Here is a 14,819-nt window from a genome sequence, read left to right as displayed (position 1 = left end):
CTTCAGTTTCTCCCTATGCCTTGTGTCTAAACCAGTCAGTCAGCCAGTGGTTAACTGTATGGATTTGAAACTCCTCTGATTCATCTAAGACACTATACTGACTAGGTAATAGCTGAGGCTGGGTGAGGAGATGCTTTCTGACTCCAGGCAAAGACCACACCCAAGCAAGAGGTCACTGTTTGTGCTCAGTTACAGGGTGCATCAGCCATCAGCAGCTCCAGGACTTGCACCAAGGGGCATTAAGGATCTGGTGGTACTGTCCTCTCAACAAACTGTATCTTCTGAGGTTTCAGGGGATGGTAGAAAGATACTGTCTTAGTTAAGGCTTCTATTGCTGTGAAAAGACACCATGACCATTGAAGGCGTAAGTCACGAACAAGGCAACACCAGTTTGGAGTTATGATTAATAGGGTGTTATTTATTTAAAGGGGAAAAAAACTTACAGATCACAATCCCAGACAACAGCCATCTGCACAACCAGGAAGGGAGTCTAGTCTCCAGCAGAGCAGGAAGAGAAGAGAGCGAGCAGAGGAAATAGCCGCTTTTTTAAAGGGAGAGAGACCACGCCCCAATGGGCTGGTATCACAGCAGCTATTGGTTGGAGGGGCGGAAGGACCTCCCGCAACAGACCATGGCAACTCATATTAGAAAAAAATTAATTGTGGTAGCTTGCTTACAGTGCAGAGGTTTAATCCATTACTGTCATGGCAGGAAACAAGGCAGCATACAGGCAGACATAATGCTGGAGGAGGAGCTGCTACATGTTGATAATCAGGCAACAGGAAATGGTCTGAGACATTGGGTATAGCTTGAGCATATATGAGGCCTCAAAGCCCGTCTCCACAGTGACACACTTCTCTAACAAGGCCACAACTACTCCAGCCAAGGCACACCTCCCAATAGCGCCACTCCTTTTGGCGGCCATTTTCGTTCAAACCTCCACAGATACCCCTGAAATCTTTTAAGTTTTTAACTATTAACAATTAGTAATTTTGTTTTTGAATTTTTCTCTGGGAAATACCAAATTTATGGGTTGGCTTTTTATCACTGTCCACTCGATGGTGAATGGTGGTCAATCTTTTTCTCAGCTTTCCAGATCCACACAACATGTGCTTGTCTTTGCTGTTGTTTTAAAAAATCTTTTGTATGGATTGGATTTGAATTTTTATGTTCTGAACATAGCTAGGTAGTCTCCCATCTGTGACCCAAGCTTTCCCTGTGGTACCCCATGCTCTGCTTTTTGCTGTCTTCTGACTATAGTGAGACCAGTATTGGTCTTTAGGTCTTCTAGTCTCTACTTGGTGCTATACTGTCACAGTCATTTCTCTTAATGACTGACTCGAGAACATAAGTATTGCCTGTCACAGAACTAAAACTATCATAAAGTGACAAAGTGCTCCGTATGGAAGAGACCACAGAATATGTATGGCATAGCTTCTCTTAAATGCCTGTAAGGCCAGGGAGTTCACTACCTTCCATAGCCAATGCACTGGATCTGGACAAGTCTGACTTCAGAAACTATTTGCTTATTTTTGCTGACCCCTCTTCCTTGGTCATTCATAGTATTCCTAGTCATTGGCCTTGACTTCTCTTGTTCATGGGCACTTGGTACTGAATGAGGATTTTGGTCCAGTACCTAATACAGACATCTAAATTTTAACAGGGTTTGTGAGAGGAAGCATCATACTTCCTTGAGAATAGACATGTATATATTTATGTATGCAGGTTCTTCCACATCAGGTACTGGCAGGTGTTAGCAATAGGAGCTTGTTCTCTGCCAGTTCCACTGTATTTCTTTTGAAACTGCTTGTCTTTGAGTGTCTCCTTTTGTAAGCATTAATAAACATTTCCTACATTTGAAATCACATGTTTTGCTTGATGATACATCTCTTTAGATACCTGGAGGGTTTTTTCCTCCAAATAATCGTAAGTCTAATTATCTGCATATTAAGTTTAAAATCTCATAATGGGTTATAATGCTTAGATTCATCACTTCTGCCTAAGTTATTTTGAATATAATTTACATCCAGCTGTAAAAACAAAAATACATGCAGGTTTAAAACTTGCTTCCATAGGTGGGCCTTTGAGACTGAAGCATCCCCTTATTATTTTCTCATGCACTGGAAGGATAAGTCTGTGCTCTGCTGTTGCCAGCCGACCTCACTGCCTACCACTGACATCATATTGCTGTCCATCCATTGCTGTTGTTTTTGTGTATTCCAGGTGCTGTGATACTCTTGGGAAGAACCAACATGTTCCGCTTTAACCATCCAAAGGAAGCTGCCAAGCTCAGGGAGAAGAGGAAGGTGAGGGCATTGGGCTGACCCCAAGTGGGGTGGGGGCCTCTCCTAGGTCCTAGCACTTTACTTTCTGGGACTAAAACCTCTGGAAAGGAAGCTCTGTAGCCAGGTCAGTTCCAGGCAGTTGTTTCCTGACAGATGATGGAGTAGGAGAGCCAGCAACTAGAGTCCAGAGCTCACAAGAAAAAGCTGTTCCTTTTAGACCCTTCTTGCTAGTCTATGCATACCCGGAAGAGCCATACTTTGTGTGATATTGAGGTGTGACTTGCATTTACCAGAATCTGTCTAAGAAACATAGCACTGAATAGCTCTTATTGTAAGTCCACCATAGTAAATGGTGTTTTTCATTTGGGCAGGAGATGGAATAGGGTGAGTTTAGGACCATTGAGAGAGATGGGCTTGGTTGGATGGGACCATTCACGGGTCTTATAATACATAGTAGTGGAGGAAGGCTGCAGCCCACAGAGAGGATCACTGAATGGGAAGGAAAGAAGTCTGCACCATGGCCTCTCCCTAGACTGCTGAAAACAGTAAAAACTACAGCTTGCATTTTCATGAGCTGCAAACTGTGTTCAACTTATGCAGAGACTGCCATGTTATCTGTACAGTAGCTGTTACCACCCCAATTTACATAACTGAATGGGAAATTAGATTAAGACAGACTGTCTAAAACAGCCTGTGAGGGCAGGAGGCAGGCAACCAAAACAGTCCTGACCCACAAGCTTGAGACCTTTGTTCTAACCAAAAAGTGATATAACATCTATGCCTCTCCTTTCAATATAAGGGCTGCCCAAGGCTGCCAGGTCCTCTGGTGGAATATGAGAGCAAAGTTACACCCCTCAGCCTAATCCACAGCTGATTGATGATCCAGCCAATAAATATTCTTGCCCATTCCAACCCAAGGCTACTCTAGACAGTACCTTTTAGTCATGGTTCTAGAGAGATACGGTGGAAACATGCCTGCCAATAGCTTTCCTGGGAAGCAGATAGACCAATTCTTATCTTTTCAGCCTCCCCTCACCTATCCCTTTATCTCTGTCATTCAGTAAATGTGAATGTTGAGGGCAGCAGAGATACAATTTCTAGCATCTACCCAAACCTCAATGCAGTGTAGCTAGGAGGCTTTCTGAGCTATGGAATGCCTAGTGAATAAAGGGACACATTTGGGGGGCAGGTTAAATCTGGCACAAAGGAATCTACAAGGAATCTACAAGGATGACTCCAGCTAAGACTCCTAGCAATAGCAATATGGAGCATGAACTGGCCATCTCCTGTGACCAAATTGGTTCTTAGCCCAATTGTCATCAGAGAGTCTTCATCTAGCAACTGATGGAAACAGACGAAGACCTACAACCAAACATTAGGTGGAGTTCAGGAAATCTTGCAGAATTGGGGAAGAAAGAATTGCAGGAGACTGGGGGGTCAAAGATATCACAAAACAAACAAATGAAACAACAAACAAACAAAGAAAAACCCACAGAATCAATTAACTCAGGCTCATAGGGGGCTCACAGGGATTGAACTAATAACCAGGGAGCCTGTTTGGGACTGACCTAGGCACTCTGCATACATGTGATAGTTGTGTAGTTTGGTCTTCTTGTGCAATTCCTAACAGTGGGATCAGGGACTGTTTCTGACTCTTTTACTGACTTTTTGGGACCCAGCCTTAATACATGTGGAGGTGCTTATCTTACTGCATCTTGATATGTCATGTTTTGTCATGGAAGACATGCCCTTTCCTGAACAGAAATGAAGGAGTGAATTGGGGAGCAGGTGGGTGGGAGTAAGGCACTGGGAGGAGAGGAGGGAGGGGAAACAGAGGCCAGGCAGTAAAATAAATGAATAAATACATTTTCTTTTTAAAAGGTGGTTTCTGGTATATAAGGGTCCAACTAGCCCTCATCTGCAAGGTATTAGCATTCACATGATTGCATGCATCTCATTGCCCGTCACTAGTGGAAGGCAATGGATGCTGAGCACTGGCCGTCTCATACCCACTAAGGTAACCACTCTGTCCTGTGTCTGCTCTTAGAGTGGCCTTCTGTCCTCCTTCAGCTTGTCTATGACCGACCTCTCCAAGTCGTGTGAGAACCTGTCTGCCGTCATGTTATATAACCCTGGGTGAGTGAACAGCAACGTCTCTTCCCCATGATTTGTACTCCGATGGTATTTATGGTGCCAACTACATTATAGTCACTTGATGGTAATAAAGCTTGGGCAAGGGCACCTCCTCAGCACATCACCCACAGCCATTTCCCAAGTTTCTTTCCAGCCAGTGCTGTATATACATAATTGTACTTAGTTCTAATCACAGTGCAAATGGGATTATGTTCTCTGAGTTTTTGCTTAACAACATAATAAGCATTAGCAAAGATGGTTACAAGCTTCATTATCATTTTCATAACTGTCTAATATTTTAAGTTGGCACTTTGATTGCCCAGTGCACGATCCCTTTGGTTTAAATGCTTTTATCTTGTTTTTATAAATTATCTGTAATAACAGGGGCAGCCTTGATCCTCGGGCATTCCATAGCCCAGAGAATTATCTTCACTACTTTCAGACATCAGGGGATGGCTGAAGACACAAAAGAGAGTATTTTAAATAGTTTAGCGGCTGGGTGACCTTCAGTTTTTAGCCTAAGTGCTCAAGTCTTTGGTGACTTCATCAGTAAGATGACAGTGATAATGAAAACGTCTGGAAACACAAAGCCAGATGAGAAGGCCTTTGGGGTACTCCCCAGTTTTAAGGTCCCATTATCTTCATGCTTCCTTCCAAGAGAATGTCACATACACTAATGAGCTGAGTGAGTGAAATGAACTCACAGGACGTCTTCTGGAGCTGACCTTTTTCAGCATTTTCTTGGGGCAGGCACGGTGCTGAGTGACCTCTGTCCTCTCAGTTCTGAGTCACAATAGCCTCGGTTTACATGTGCATGTATTTATGAATTAGAGCTTTGGTGGTGTCCAGGTCCTGCTGACTCCCGAACCTTGCTCTCAGTTCTAATCCTATCCCAGTTTCATAGCCAAGGCCTGGGACTTCCCTGATCCAGTTAGTACTCTCCGTGGTGGAAAGTAGATGTCTATGAGAAATTGTTGCCTCATTGTCCAGGGAAGCACCTTCAATCGCATCTCTGCCTTGTTCCTGTTGGAGACCAGATCCCATGTTACTTAAGCCAAAGAGAAAAAAGAGCCAGTTTGTGAGATATGGGGTCTGTAGATTTCTGGCAACCCAAAGTTTGTTTTATCGTCTCCAGTTTCGCCCTCACCATGCCACCTTCAAACTTCATGTTGTGTGATTACTGAGGAAAGTTATGCTCATTACATAATTCTGTCTTGAAATAAGCCAAATATTAGTGAAACCCTAAAACACAAGAACCCTTTCAGAGCCACTGAATAGGCAGTCTTTCTGAAGCCATGAGTGCTTTAGGCTCTCAGAAATTGGCAGTGATTTTCTCAGCTACTTTGTATGGGGACTAGAAAAAAAATCATCCATAGGATTCTATCACTTAATAATATGCTGGTCCTCGGCATTGATATCAGTAGTGTAATCTCATCTGTTAAGTACTGTTTGTCTAGTCAAATGGTTTTGCTGGGATTTGTCTCCCAGTCAAAGACTCAGTTACTTGGAATCCAGCACCACCTTCACCATCCACTGTGCAGTGGAGCCCTTTAGTTTGCTTCCATTTGGAGACTTAGTTTGCTATCTTTGAAAACAAAAACCAAAACAAAACAAAATAAAAAAACCTCTAATCTCTGCTCAGGTCACTAGCGTTCTCTCTCTCTCTCTCTCGTATCTATATGCATAGTATTGAGTTCTCTTTTCTCCATAAAATGTAGAATATGCAGTCCTCTTGAAAGTGATATTGTATTTTAATTGATTTGAAATTCAGTTTTTTCCCAAGTATTGATAAAATGTCATTAATGTGTACCAATTTACATCATCAGAACTCTTGTGACTCACCGTGTCTACAAGTAAAATGTCACTTCATTGATTCCTTATGGTCAGTCAGCAACCCCACCACCTGTCCATCGCAGCATACCTCCGCACAGCCTGGCGCAGCCCCTTCCGCGCAGCCTGGCATCTCTCACTACATCCCTCTGCAAGTTTTGGGCCTTCAGTTTGTGGCTCTGACTTAACTACATATAAAAAAAACTGTGCCATAGAAGCTGTTTCTTTGCTTGGTCCAGGGTTTGGTATTTGCTTTTCCTGCCGTGTGCTTTGCAAGGAAGGCACCATGCAGATGAACCCATTCTGCAGGCTATTCCCAGCTCTCACCAAAATAAAATGTTCCTGTTCAGTGCACATTGCTGCATGTCTGTCATCACTATTTTATCATTCTTTGTGGAGACAATCCACCCTTCAGCAAACCCCTTCTGAGAACTTGCTATCAATCAGACCCTAGGACAGGGGCCTTTGGTATTGGCAGTGTTCGATGTCCATGCCAGCTGGAGGAGATAATGAGCCTGTGGGTGACTGGAAGATCAGAGGAGTAAGGGAGAAATGGCATGTGATGCTTCTAGGGCAGTGTTCGGCAGGAGTGTTCAGGGAGGACTTCGGAGTAGGAGATCTCAGACTCGAGTGGAGTGAAAATGACACTGATAAGACACGGGGAAAGGAGCACATTCCGGGGAAAGAGAGGGGAACCAAAATGCTGCAGAAGCAGCATTTTGAATAAGTGGAATATAGGAAGAAGGGTGGCACAAGGTGTTGAAGATAAGCTTCAATAAAACTCGTACATTCCTGGGAGGTGAGGGGCTGTCAGTGGTAGCCTGTGTGGGGCACTGCAGCGAGAGTGTCCTCTGAGAATGTTGGCAAACATGAGACGCCATTGGCTGGGATAGTAATTCCAAAAGCACTTACTGTGGAAATTGTAGTGTAGAATCAGGATATTGTGAAGGAAGCTGTGTGTTTAGACTATATGGAAGATAATGGTGGCATGGGTCTGGGCTTTAGCCATAGCTATAGAAAAATGAGATCAAGGAAGTAGGGGGTAAAGTCCAGATTTCCAGGTTTCAGGTGTGAACATGTGGGGCAGATGTTGTACCCTTTCTTGCAATGGGCCAGACAAGGAAGATGATTGATTACAAATGTACAGGAGATAAGAATTATGTTTCCATAAGTGTCTTTCTTGTTAAGTTGGAAACTTTGTGATCTCAAAGGTCTTTACTTAGTTTATTTCACAGTGTCATACATATCTCCTGGTTATCAATAACTTAGCAAATAGTTTCAGACTGAATACGTCTCATTTAGTAAGACATCTGAGTCCTCTAGGGTATTTTTTATTTTGTTTTTTTTTATGGATTTTTCTAGGCATGAGCATTATAATTATTGAGATAAGACATAGTGTGCAAAGTGTTACAATCCCAGAGATGATGCAGTTGCTTAAATAACCTCAAGGTCATGATCCTTGACAAAAGGTGGTAGAAGGAGGAGAATGCCTTATGATAAAGTAGGAAAGTGAGCAAAGGCAGTCGAGAAACCCAACTGAGAAGCAAGATGTTGTAGCTGAATTACAGCTTGTGGTTTCTAGATGCTTCCTCTGATATGAGCATGATGCAGCCCTTTCACCTGGCTTCTGAAAACAGACACATTCATGTAACATTTGTTGGTACAAATTCAAAGAAAATTATTTAATACTTCATCATACCTTCCTTCTCCCTGGTTCCCAGTCTGCTGCACTTGCTACCTGCTGCAAAGAGTGATTACCCATGAATTAAAATATAATTGAAAAAAAATTGCCTACTCTGACTTATGGGAAGGCAGATACCTCATTATGAAATTGTTGGCTCTAGCAAGTGGGCAAAATGGAAGCATAATTAAAGCTATAGCCATGCTGTTTTTACCATCTTTTTTTTTAAATGTTGCAGGTATAAATACTCTCAGCATAAATTAAGGAAGAAGAACATTGAAAGAAATATGTTTAGTACATGGGCCCTCATTAAAGAGTTGTTTAATTCCACATAATCCACAGCTTGGACTCTGAGCATGCTCATTTCTCAGATGGAACCTCAGGCTGTGATGCTCCCTCTGAGCAGTGGGTACTGAGAGGATCTGCTGTGTGCTGACAACCTAAGTACTCGGCTTCCAGCTCTTTGCAGAGAGTCTGGGAACACGGGCTTGTCATGTGAATGCATGTAGAATGAGTGTAAGACAGCATGCAGTTCCGAGTAGAAGGCAGCTGTGTCTGCAGTCTTCTCTGGGATCTGGTGGAAAGGACTGACGTGGCAGGAAGTATCAAGAAAGGATCACTTTCTAGTGCCACACCCCCATTGGGTAGTCATGCCCTAATGTGTTGGGTGACAAAAAAACAGAGGCCCTGTAACTTCCAACAGCAATCTTTGTTAGGATTGACGTCACCTATAGCCAGTTTCTTGGAATCTGTATGAGTTTGATTCATGAGAACCATTTGTCTTTTGGAAATGGAATGTTATTTCCTTGCATTGGTGCCGGTTTCTTGTGTAGTCTAGCTCATTCTCAATGGCACAGAAGCTTACACCCTGGACTAAGTGACCAGAGTTCTTGTCATAGAGTGGACAGCAGGATTGCAAGGAGTCTTAAGTATACTTTCTCCTCTGTAACTAAGGTCATAACGTTCCCAAGCCTGTAACAAGGCCCTGCTTGGAGAAGAGAGAGGCAGCGAATGCTAACTGGAGACTTAGTCCTCATCACCCACCTTCCAAAGACTCAGATCATTGCCCTGACTTTGTGCCAGAGGTTTTACTCTGTGATTTCCAGGTGAAGTGTGCCCTGGCTGGGCCCTGAAGTGTTTGCAGGAGAGAGATGTCACTAGCTCAGGAGCTCCACTGCATGAAGTATAGGGCTTCCAAAGGAGAGCAGGGCAGAGGGAGTCACACTGAGAGAAGGCCATAAGAGGAGTCAGCAGGGTGAGGCCCAGCAGGAGGGAAAGGTCCCTGGAAGTGCACAAGCACTTAGAGAGTGGCTTTTGGGGGGTTGTATTTCTGTGTTTGTCAGGATGAATTTGGGGTATAAATTGCAGCTCTGGTTCCTATATGAATGTAGTGTTGTATATGAAAATTACATCTGTAAATTCTGATTAGCCTTTTAAGAAAGCTTCCTCAGAGCCATGTAGATAATGCATGTCCTCAGTCTCAGCATTGAGAGAAAGATGCAGGAGAATCGGGAGTTTAGGGCCAGCCTCAGCTATGTAATAAGTTCAAAACAAGCCTGGGCTATACAATCTCTGTAGTCCAGTGTACAAACATGACTTATTCTCTATGTACTCGTGTTCAATAACTACTTTTTATGTTTGGTAACTACTTTTATGTGTAGCTGTGGTAAAAGAGACTTACTATGTTTTACCATCACAGCCATTTTAAGTACACTGTGTAGGAAAGTGCATTGTTGTTACCGTGTAGGCAACCTCCAGAACTTTCTTCATCTTACAAGATGCAGCGCTGTGTTCTTGAAGTAACGCCTTCCTGTTCACAACTCATTTTCTGTCTTTGTTATTCTTCATTTGTTTCCATGAATTTTACTTCTTTATACATCCATGTCTTACACGTGGGGTCAGAGCATTTTCCATTTGTGTTTGGTTTATTTCACTTAGCAGATTTCTTCAGGTTTTACCGTTTCATCAGAACTCCCTGTTTTCCAGCTGAGTAGCAGTCCTGTGTACATGTTTCTCATATTTCCTTTGTCCACTCCTCTGTTAATGGACATGGGGCAGTGGCTGTTGGAATAGGACATGGACAGCAGTGTGCAGATGTCTGCTCGTGCCTTTGATTTGAGCTCTTGTAAACGTTTCAGTGAGAGCTCGTCTGCTTGTCATGTGGTGAGGGAGCTCACCCACCCGTGGGGGTTTCTGTGTTTGACAGTAGTCATCCTGGTGGATCCAAGGAGCTGTCTTCCTGTGGTTCGTCCTCACTCTGTCTTATTCCCTTGTTTTCTGAAGATTGTCCAATTTGGGGGAAAAACTGTTTAGAAATGGGGGGGGGACTGTTTAGAAATAGAGGAAGGAATAACACCCCCCAGTTCTGTAAATAGGTGGTGGCTATGTCTCTAATATGAAAGGGTTTCCCAGTGATTACAGCCAGCTCATTTCACGTGTTAAAACCCAGCCAGTGCTGAGTCCAGAAAGTGTTCATGTTCAAGGAGGAGTTTGGTCATATTTGCACTGGAAGGAGTCACTCCGAAGGCTGAGTAATGACAACAGTTGGGAAGGGGCTGTCAGGATGCTGGGGGCAAGGGCTTGGAATGAGGCAGTAGGACAAAGAACCTATAGGAAAGGTGGGCTAGAAACAAGCAAGGCAGGCAGCTGTGGGTCCTGGCAGTTTAACTCTGTGGACTTTATGAAGGAAACTATGTTGACTTCACTTTGAGGCTTAAATCTTTGGTTGGATGTTATTTCGCTGAAATACAAACATAAGAGGGTCAGGTTGTCAAAAGCCACTGCAAATAATAAGAGCAGGGTTGAGTAACTGGGCCCTGGGCCTTGAACTTCTTCTGTGAGTGGCTGTAGGTTTGAGACTTCTGTCAGCAGTCAGACTCCCCATGGGGAAAGCTCTCAGGGCAGCAGTGTTTGTATGGCCTATCAGAAGCACTCAGCCTTGCTTGTGCTATGAATGAAATGAAAATGATGAATAAAAATGGTTGTTTACTCATTTATGTGCCTGGTGTTTGAGAGTCTCTCACTTGCCCTACCTTGAATGGTGAGGACAGGCTCAGGCTCAGTCCCCTTACGGTATGATTTAGTAAGTGCAGACAGTGCTTGTAAAGTCTGTGGGAACCACAGAACCGTGGTGTTGTCTTGCACATACTACCCTTGGGCTATCCTGGGATTGCTCTGTAGGCTTCCTGGCTCCTCTCTGGGGAAGAGGGCTATAGACTTCTACTCACCTGGACCTGAGGGTACTCTGCATTAGGTTCCTTGAGCCCTTCTTGGTGAGCCCTTCTTCCTAGCATCAGGCCTGGCTTTCACAGAGTGACCTACTTCCAAGTGCTATCTATCACTGTCATCCAAGACTTTGCTCTGCAGTGTGGTCTTCTCTCACTCTTCACTCTGAACCCTTGGCCTGATTGGATAAAGCAAACTTGACCCATACTTATGAAAGTTTATGTAAAGCCCTTTTATCTAATTCCTCTGCTTAATTTCCTTGTAATCTTATCCAGGAATCAGGGGCTTCTGCCCAGCTCCTTTTGAGTTGAAAATTTGCCTTTTTTCCTTGGGCAGACATTCTGTGCATGCCTTCTCTTTCCAAGTTCTTCTAGTGCCTGGCCCTCTTGAAGGTCCTGCATACCTTACTCAGTTTCAAATCCTGCACAGAGGAAGTAACTTTTTGCCGATCTAGAGGTCTGGGGCATCAGAGAGGCTCTGGGATGTGTCTTTCGGTGGTTTCCAGATGCCTGTAGTGTGCCTGACCCTTGTGCTCTGTAATTCTCTGTCTCCTGTCTTAGTGAGTGCTTCCTTCAGGGTTGGTGGCTTGCTTAAAAATCACAGATGTATATACCTTTGTTTCCTTTGGTATGGAGAGAAGAGTGGAGGAGTGAGATTTAGTTTTATAATAGATGTAAAAAAAAATACTGCTTGATACTCCTCCCAGAACCAAACTACCGCAACTGTGGTGCTAGCAATTTTGCTAATGATCATATCTGGTGAGATCCAACTTGTCTTTAAAGCTGCTGGTTCTCCCTCTCCCTCCTCTCCTCCCCTCCCTCTTTCTTTCTTTCTTTCTTTCTTTCTTTCTTTCTTTCTTTCTTTCTTTCTTTCTTTCTTTCTTTCTCCATTTCCCCCCTTTATGTTTAATGGACAAGCTTTCATCTTTCAGATAGCCAGTATTTAAAAACAAACAGCAACAATAGAATCATAATCTGAATTTAGTGGGCTCTGGGGGTTGTTTGCTTGTTTTAATATCAAGTCCTTATATCTATGCATGGTCCCCCTCTGTCCAGCTGGGCACATCAAGTTGGACTCACTGTTTCTCCTACAGATTTTGGAAGCTGCTGCTGGCCAGCATCTCAAGCTCTCTGGAAACTGATTTGTACACACATTGGTTCTTAATGCCAGAGAATTTCTGGATGGGGCAAAGCAGCCTGATGGCTTCCTTGGGGAGTTAGCTCTACTTTGGAGAAGTGCCCAGCCAGGGTCTTTGCCAGCAGATAATTTCCCTGCAGGGGAAACATTCCTTCTCACTGGCACAGTGTCTTTAAGAAGAAAGCAAGCCGACTGCTCAGCCTCCTCCACCTCGCTGGAGACTGCAAACAGGCAGCTAATTTGGCAGGAGGCGGAAGCATTCACAGCTTCTTGAAAGTGCTTGAAGCAAAATTAGATACCTTCCAAGTTCATTTCAGTATTGAAAATAAATTTTTGCTGGCACATTAGCCTCCTCTAAGTACTGCACAGTGGTGAGCCCATTTAAATGGATAAATTTGAATAATTAAATTCTGAAAAGAATCAACTCAGTTTCTAACCAAGCTAAGTTCTAAAAATGTCAGAAGTCGGGGTCAGGACTGTTTGGTGAACCAGCTAAGGGACTTCACCCAAGGCCACCACACAGCTTGTGGCCATGAAAGGCCCATGACTCTGAGATGGCCTGAAGCTATCCACCATCAAGGAAGACATAGAAGAGAGCTAGTGAACTTTAAGTATTTATCGTAGGAAGTTCAAATCACAAACAAAAAAAAGAAATCACTGCAGAGCTAGTATGTTGCCATGTACTCTGCCTTGACTGTGGTCTCCCCTATAAATATGCCTCTTTTCTCTCCTTCTCCAACATGGTTTCCACAGATTCATCTTTGAGGAGTCAGTTCCAACCCGTAGCCCCATTTGGGATATGTGGGATCTAACTGGAGCAAGCATGTCTCTAGGAGCTTAGGCTTGAGGTTTCTAGCCAGACTCAGGTTACAGAATACTCTTCGCCTTGTAACTGCTACTATGGTATAACTTGCTGCCCATCACTCCTGCTATCAGTACCAACAAGCCACTATGTCCCATCTTCCTGCCTTCTGGGCCATGATGGCCCCTGCCCTTTTCTGGTCATGTGCTTCTTGTCAGATTCTGTCATTTACTGTGTTTGTCGAGGCGGGCTCATACTGGATTTGCAAACATTTTTTTGTTGTTTTTGTTTTTTTGGGGTTTTTTTGCATTTACTATTTTCCTTTCGTGGCTGTTTTATACTTTTAATAGCCATATGATATTCTACAATAGATATTCCTTGTTTTACTGGACGTGTCTTCTATTGATATTTGTTTTATTGTCTAGTTTCCAGTTATCACATGCCTCAGACTGAAGAGATTTGTAGCTAATTCTTGTGTTCTCCTTACTGTCTTCCTCGAGGCAAAACAAAACAAAATGTAGTACTAGTATTTTTAGATCAGAGAGTAGAATTTGAAGGCTTTTGGTTACACATTAATAAATTATTTCATCTCCTTCCTGCTAATACTTTGAGAGTTTCTTTTTCTTTTAGACAGTTTCAAGGAATCTTCTTGAATTTTTGAATATCCTTGTGTGTAACATGTGAGCCTACTTGTTGGGGTTTCTGTCCTGCCCAGTTCCCACAGCTGGTAAGCCCCAAAAAAATTACACAGAGGACTATATTAATGATAAACTGATTGGCCCATTAACTCAGGCTTTGTAGTAGCTCTTATAATGTGTATTAACCCATTATTCTTATCTATGTTAGCCACATGCCTTGGTACCTTTTTCAGTGGGGCAGGTCACATCTTCCTTCTTCAGTGTCTGGGCAGGACTGGGGAGGAATGGGCTTCCTCCTTCCCAAAATTCTCCTGTTTTCATTGATCCGCCTTTACTTCCTGCCTGGCTACTGGCCAATCAGCATTTATTTAAAACGTAATTGACAGAATACAGAATTGTCCCACACCACTGGTTACACATTAATAAATTATTTCACCTCCTTCCCGCTAATACTTTGAGAGTTTTTTTTTTCTTCTATACAGATTCAAAGAATATTCTTGAGTTCTTGAATATATTCTTGTGAATATAGCTTTCCGGATGCAGTTCTAAATCATACTCCCAGGAAGCCTGCAACTATGGCTGTCTAGAAATGCATGTCCTCCCTCAGTGTCCTGGTCATAACCCAGGACCCAGTGTCTATGACTATACTTATAAGAACACTGAGTGAGGATAGTTCCCACATTCTTGCTGTCTTCTGGTTGAGTATTGGAATGGAGTTCCAGAAAGTAAAACCAGAAGGAACTCAAGTGAGAGGCACCAAGACAGTTGTGAAGAATTCTTACCAGCTGATAACTATTACCTAACAAGAAAGTGGTTTCTTTTCCTTGTATCTTCTGCCCTTTTCCTGGTTCTTGTTAATGAAAGCTTTCTAACACAGTGTGAAAAGCTGTGGAAATACAGCATTGAGCTCTAATGACACTAATGAAAAGACTGTACACACGTGCTCATTTCAGATGCGGTTCCCTCTCCCAGCCCTGTATGCCCCATTTTCTTTTTTTTTTTTCTTTTATTTATTTTTTTTCTTTTTTTTTTATTTTAATGAGAATGGGAAAAAAAAGTTTCCGCCTCCTCCCAGCCTCCCATTTCCC

The 14,819-nt window shown here is 43.1% G+C and overlaps 1 protein-coding gene across 5 annotated transcripts in view; it reads left to right on the top strand.

The window, feature by feature from the left end:
• Window positions 1–14,819, top strand: part of Kif16b (kinesin family member 16B) — a 252,088-nt gene that overhangs the window by 129,943 nt on the left and 107,326 nt on the right. For all 5 annotated transcript variants that reach the window (XM_050159551.1, XM_050159548.1, XM_050159549.1 and 2 more), the window contains exons 16-17: window positions 2,224–2,306; window positions 4,333–4,421. In XM_050159551.1, coding sequence (XP_050015508.1) covers window positions 2,224–2,306; window positions 4,333–4,421 — 172 coding nt within the window. The remainder of the gene's footprint in view (window positions 1–2,223; window positions 2,307–4,332; window positions 4,422–14,819) is intronic.

Source organism: Alexandromys fortis, unplaced genomic scaffold, assembly GCF_014885135.2.
Source record: "Alexandromys fortis isolate MF-2015 unplaced genomic scaffold, M_Fortis_MF-2015_v1.1 scaffold_115, whole genome shotgun sequence".
Taxonomy (NCBI): domain Eukaryota; kingdom Metazoa; phylum Chordata; class Mammalia; order Rodentia; family Cricetidae; genus Alexandromys; species Alexandromys fortis.
The sequence above is the reverse complement of the archived record's forward strand: the minus strand, read 5'-3'. Positions and strand labels throughout refer to the sequence as shown.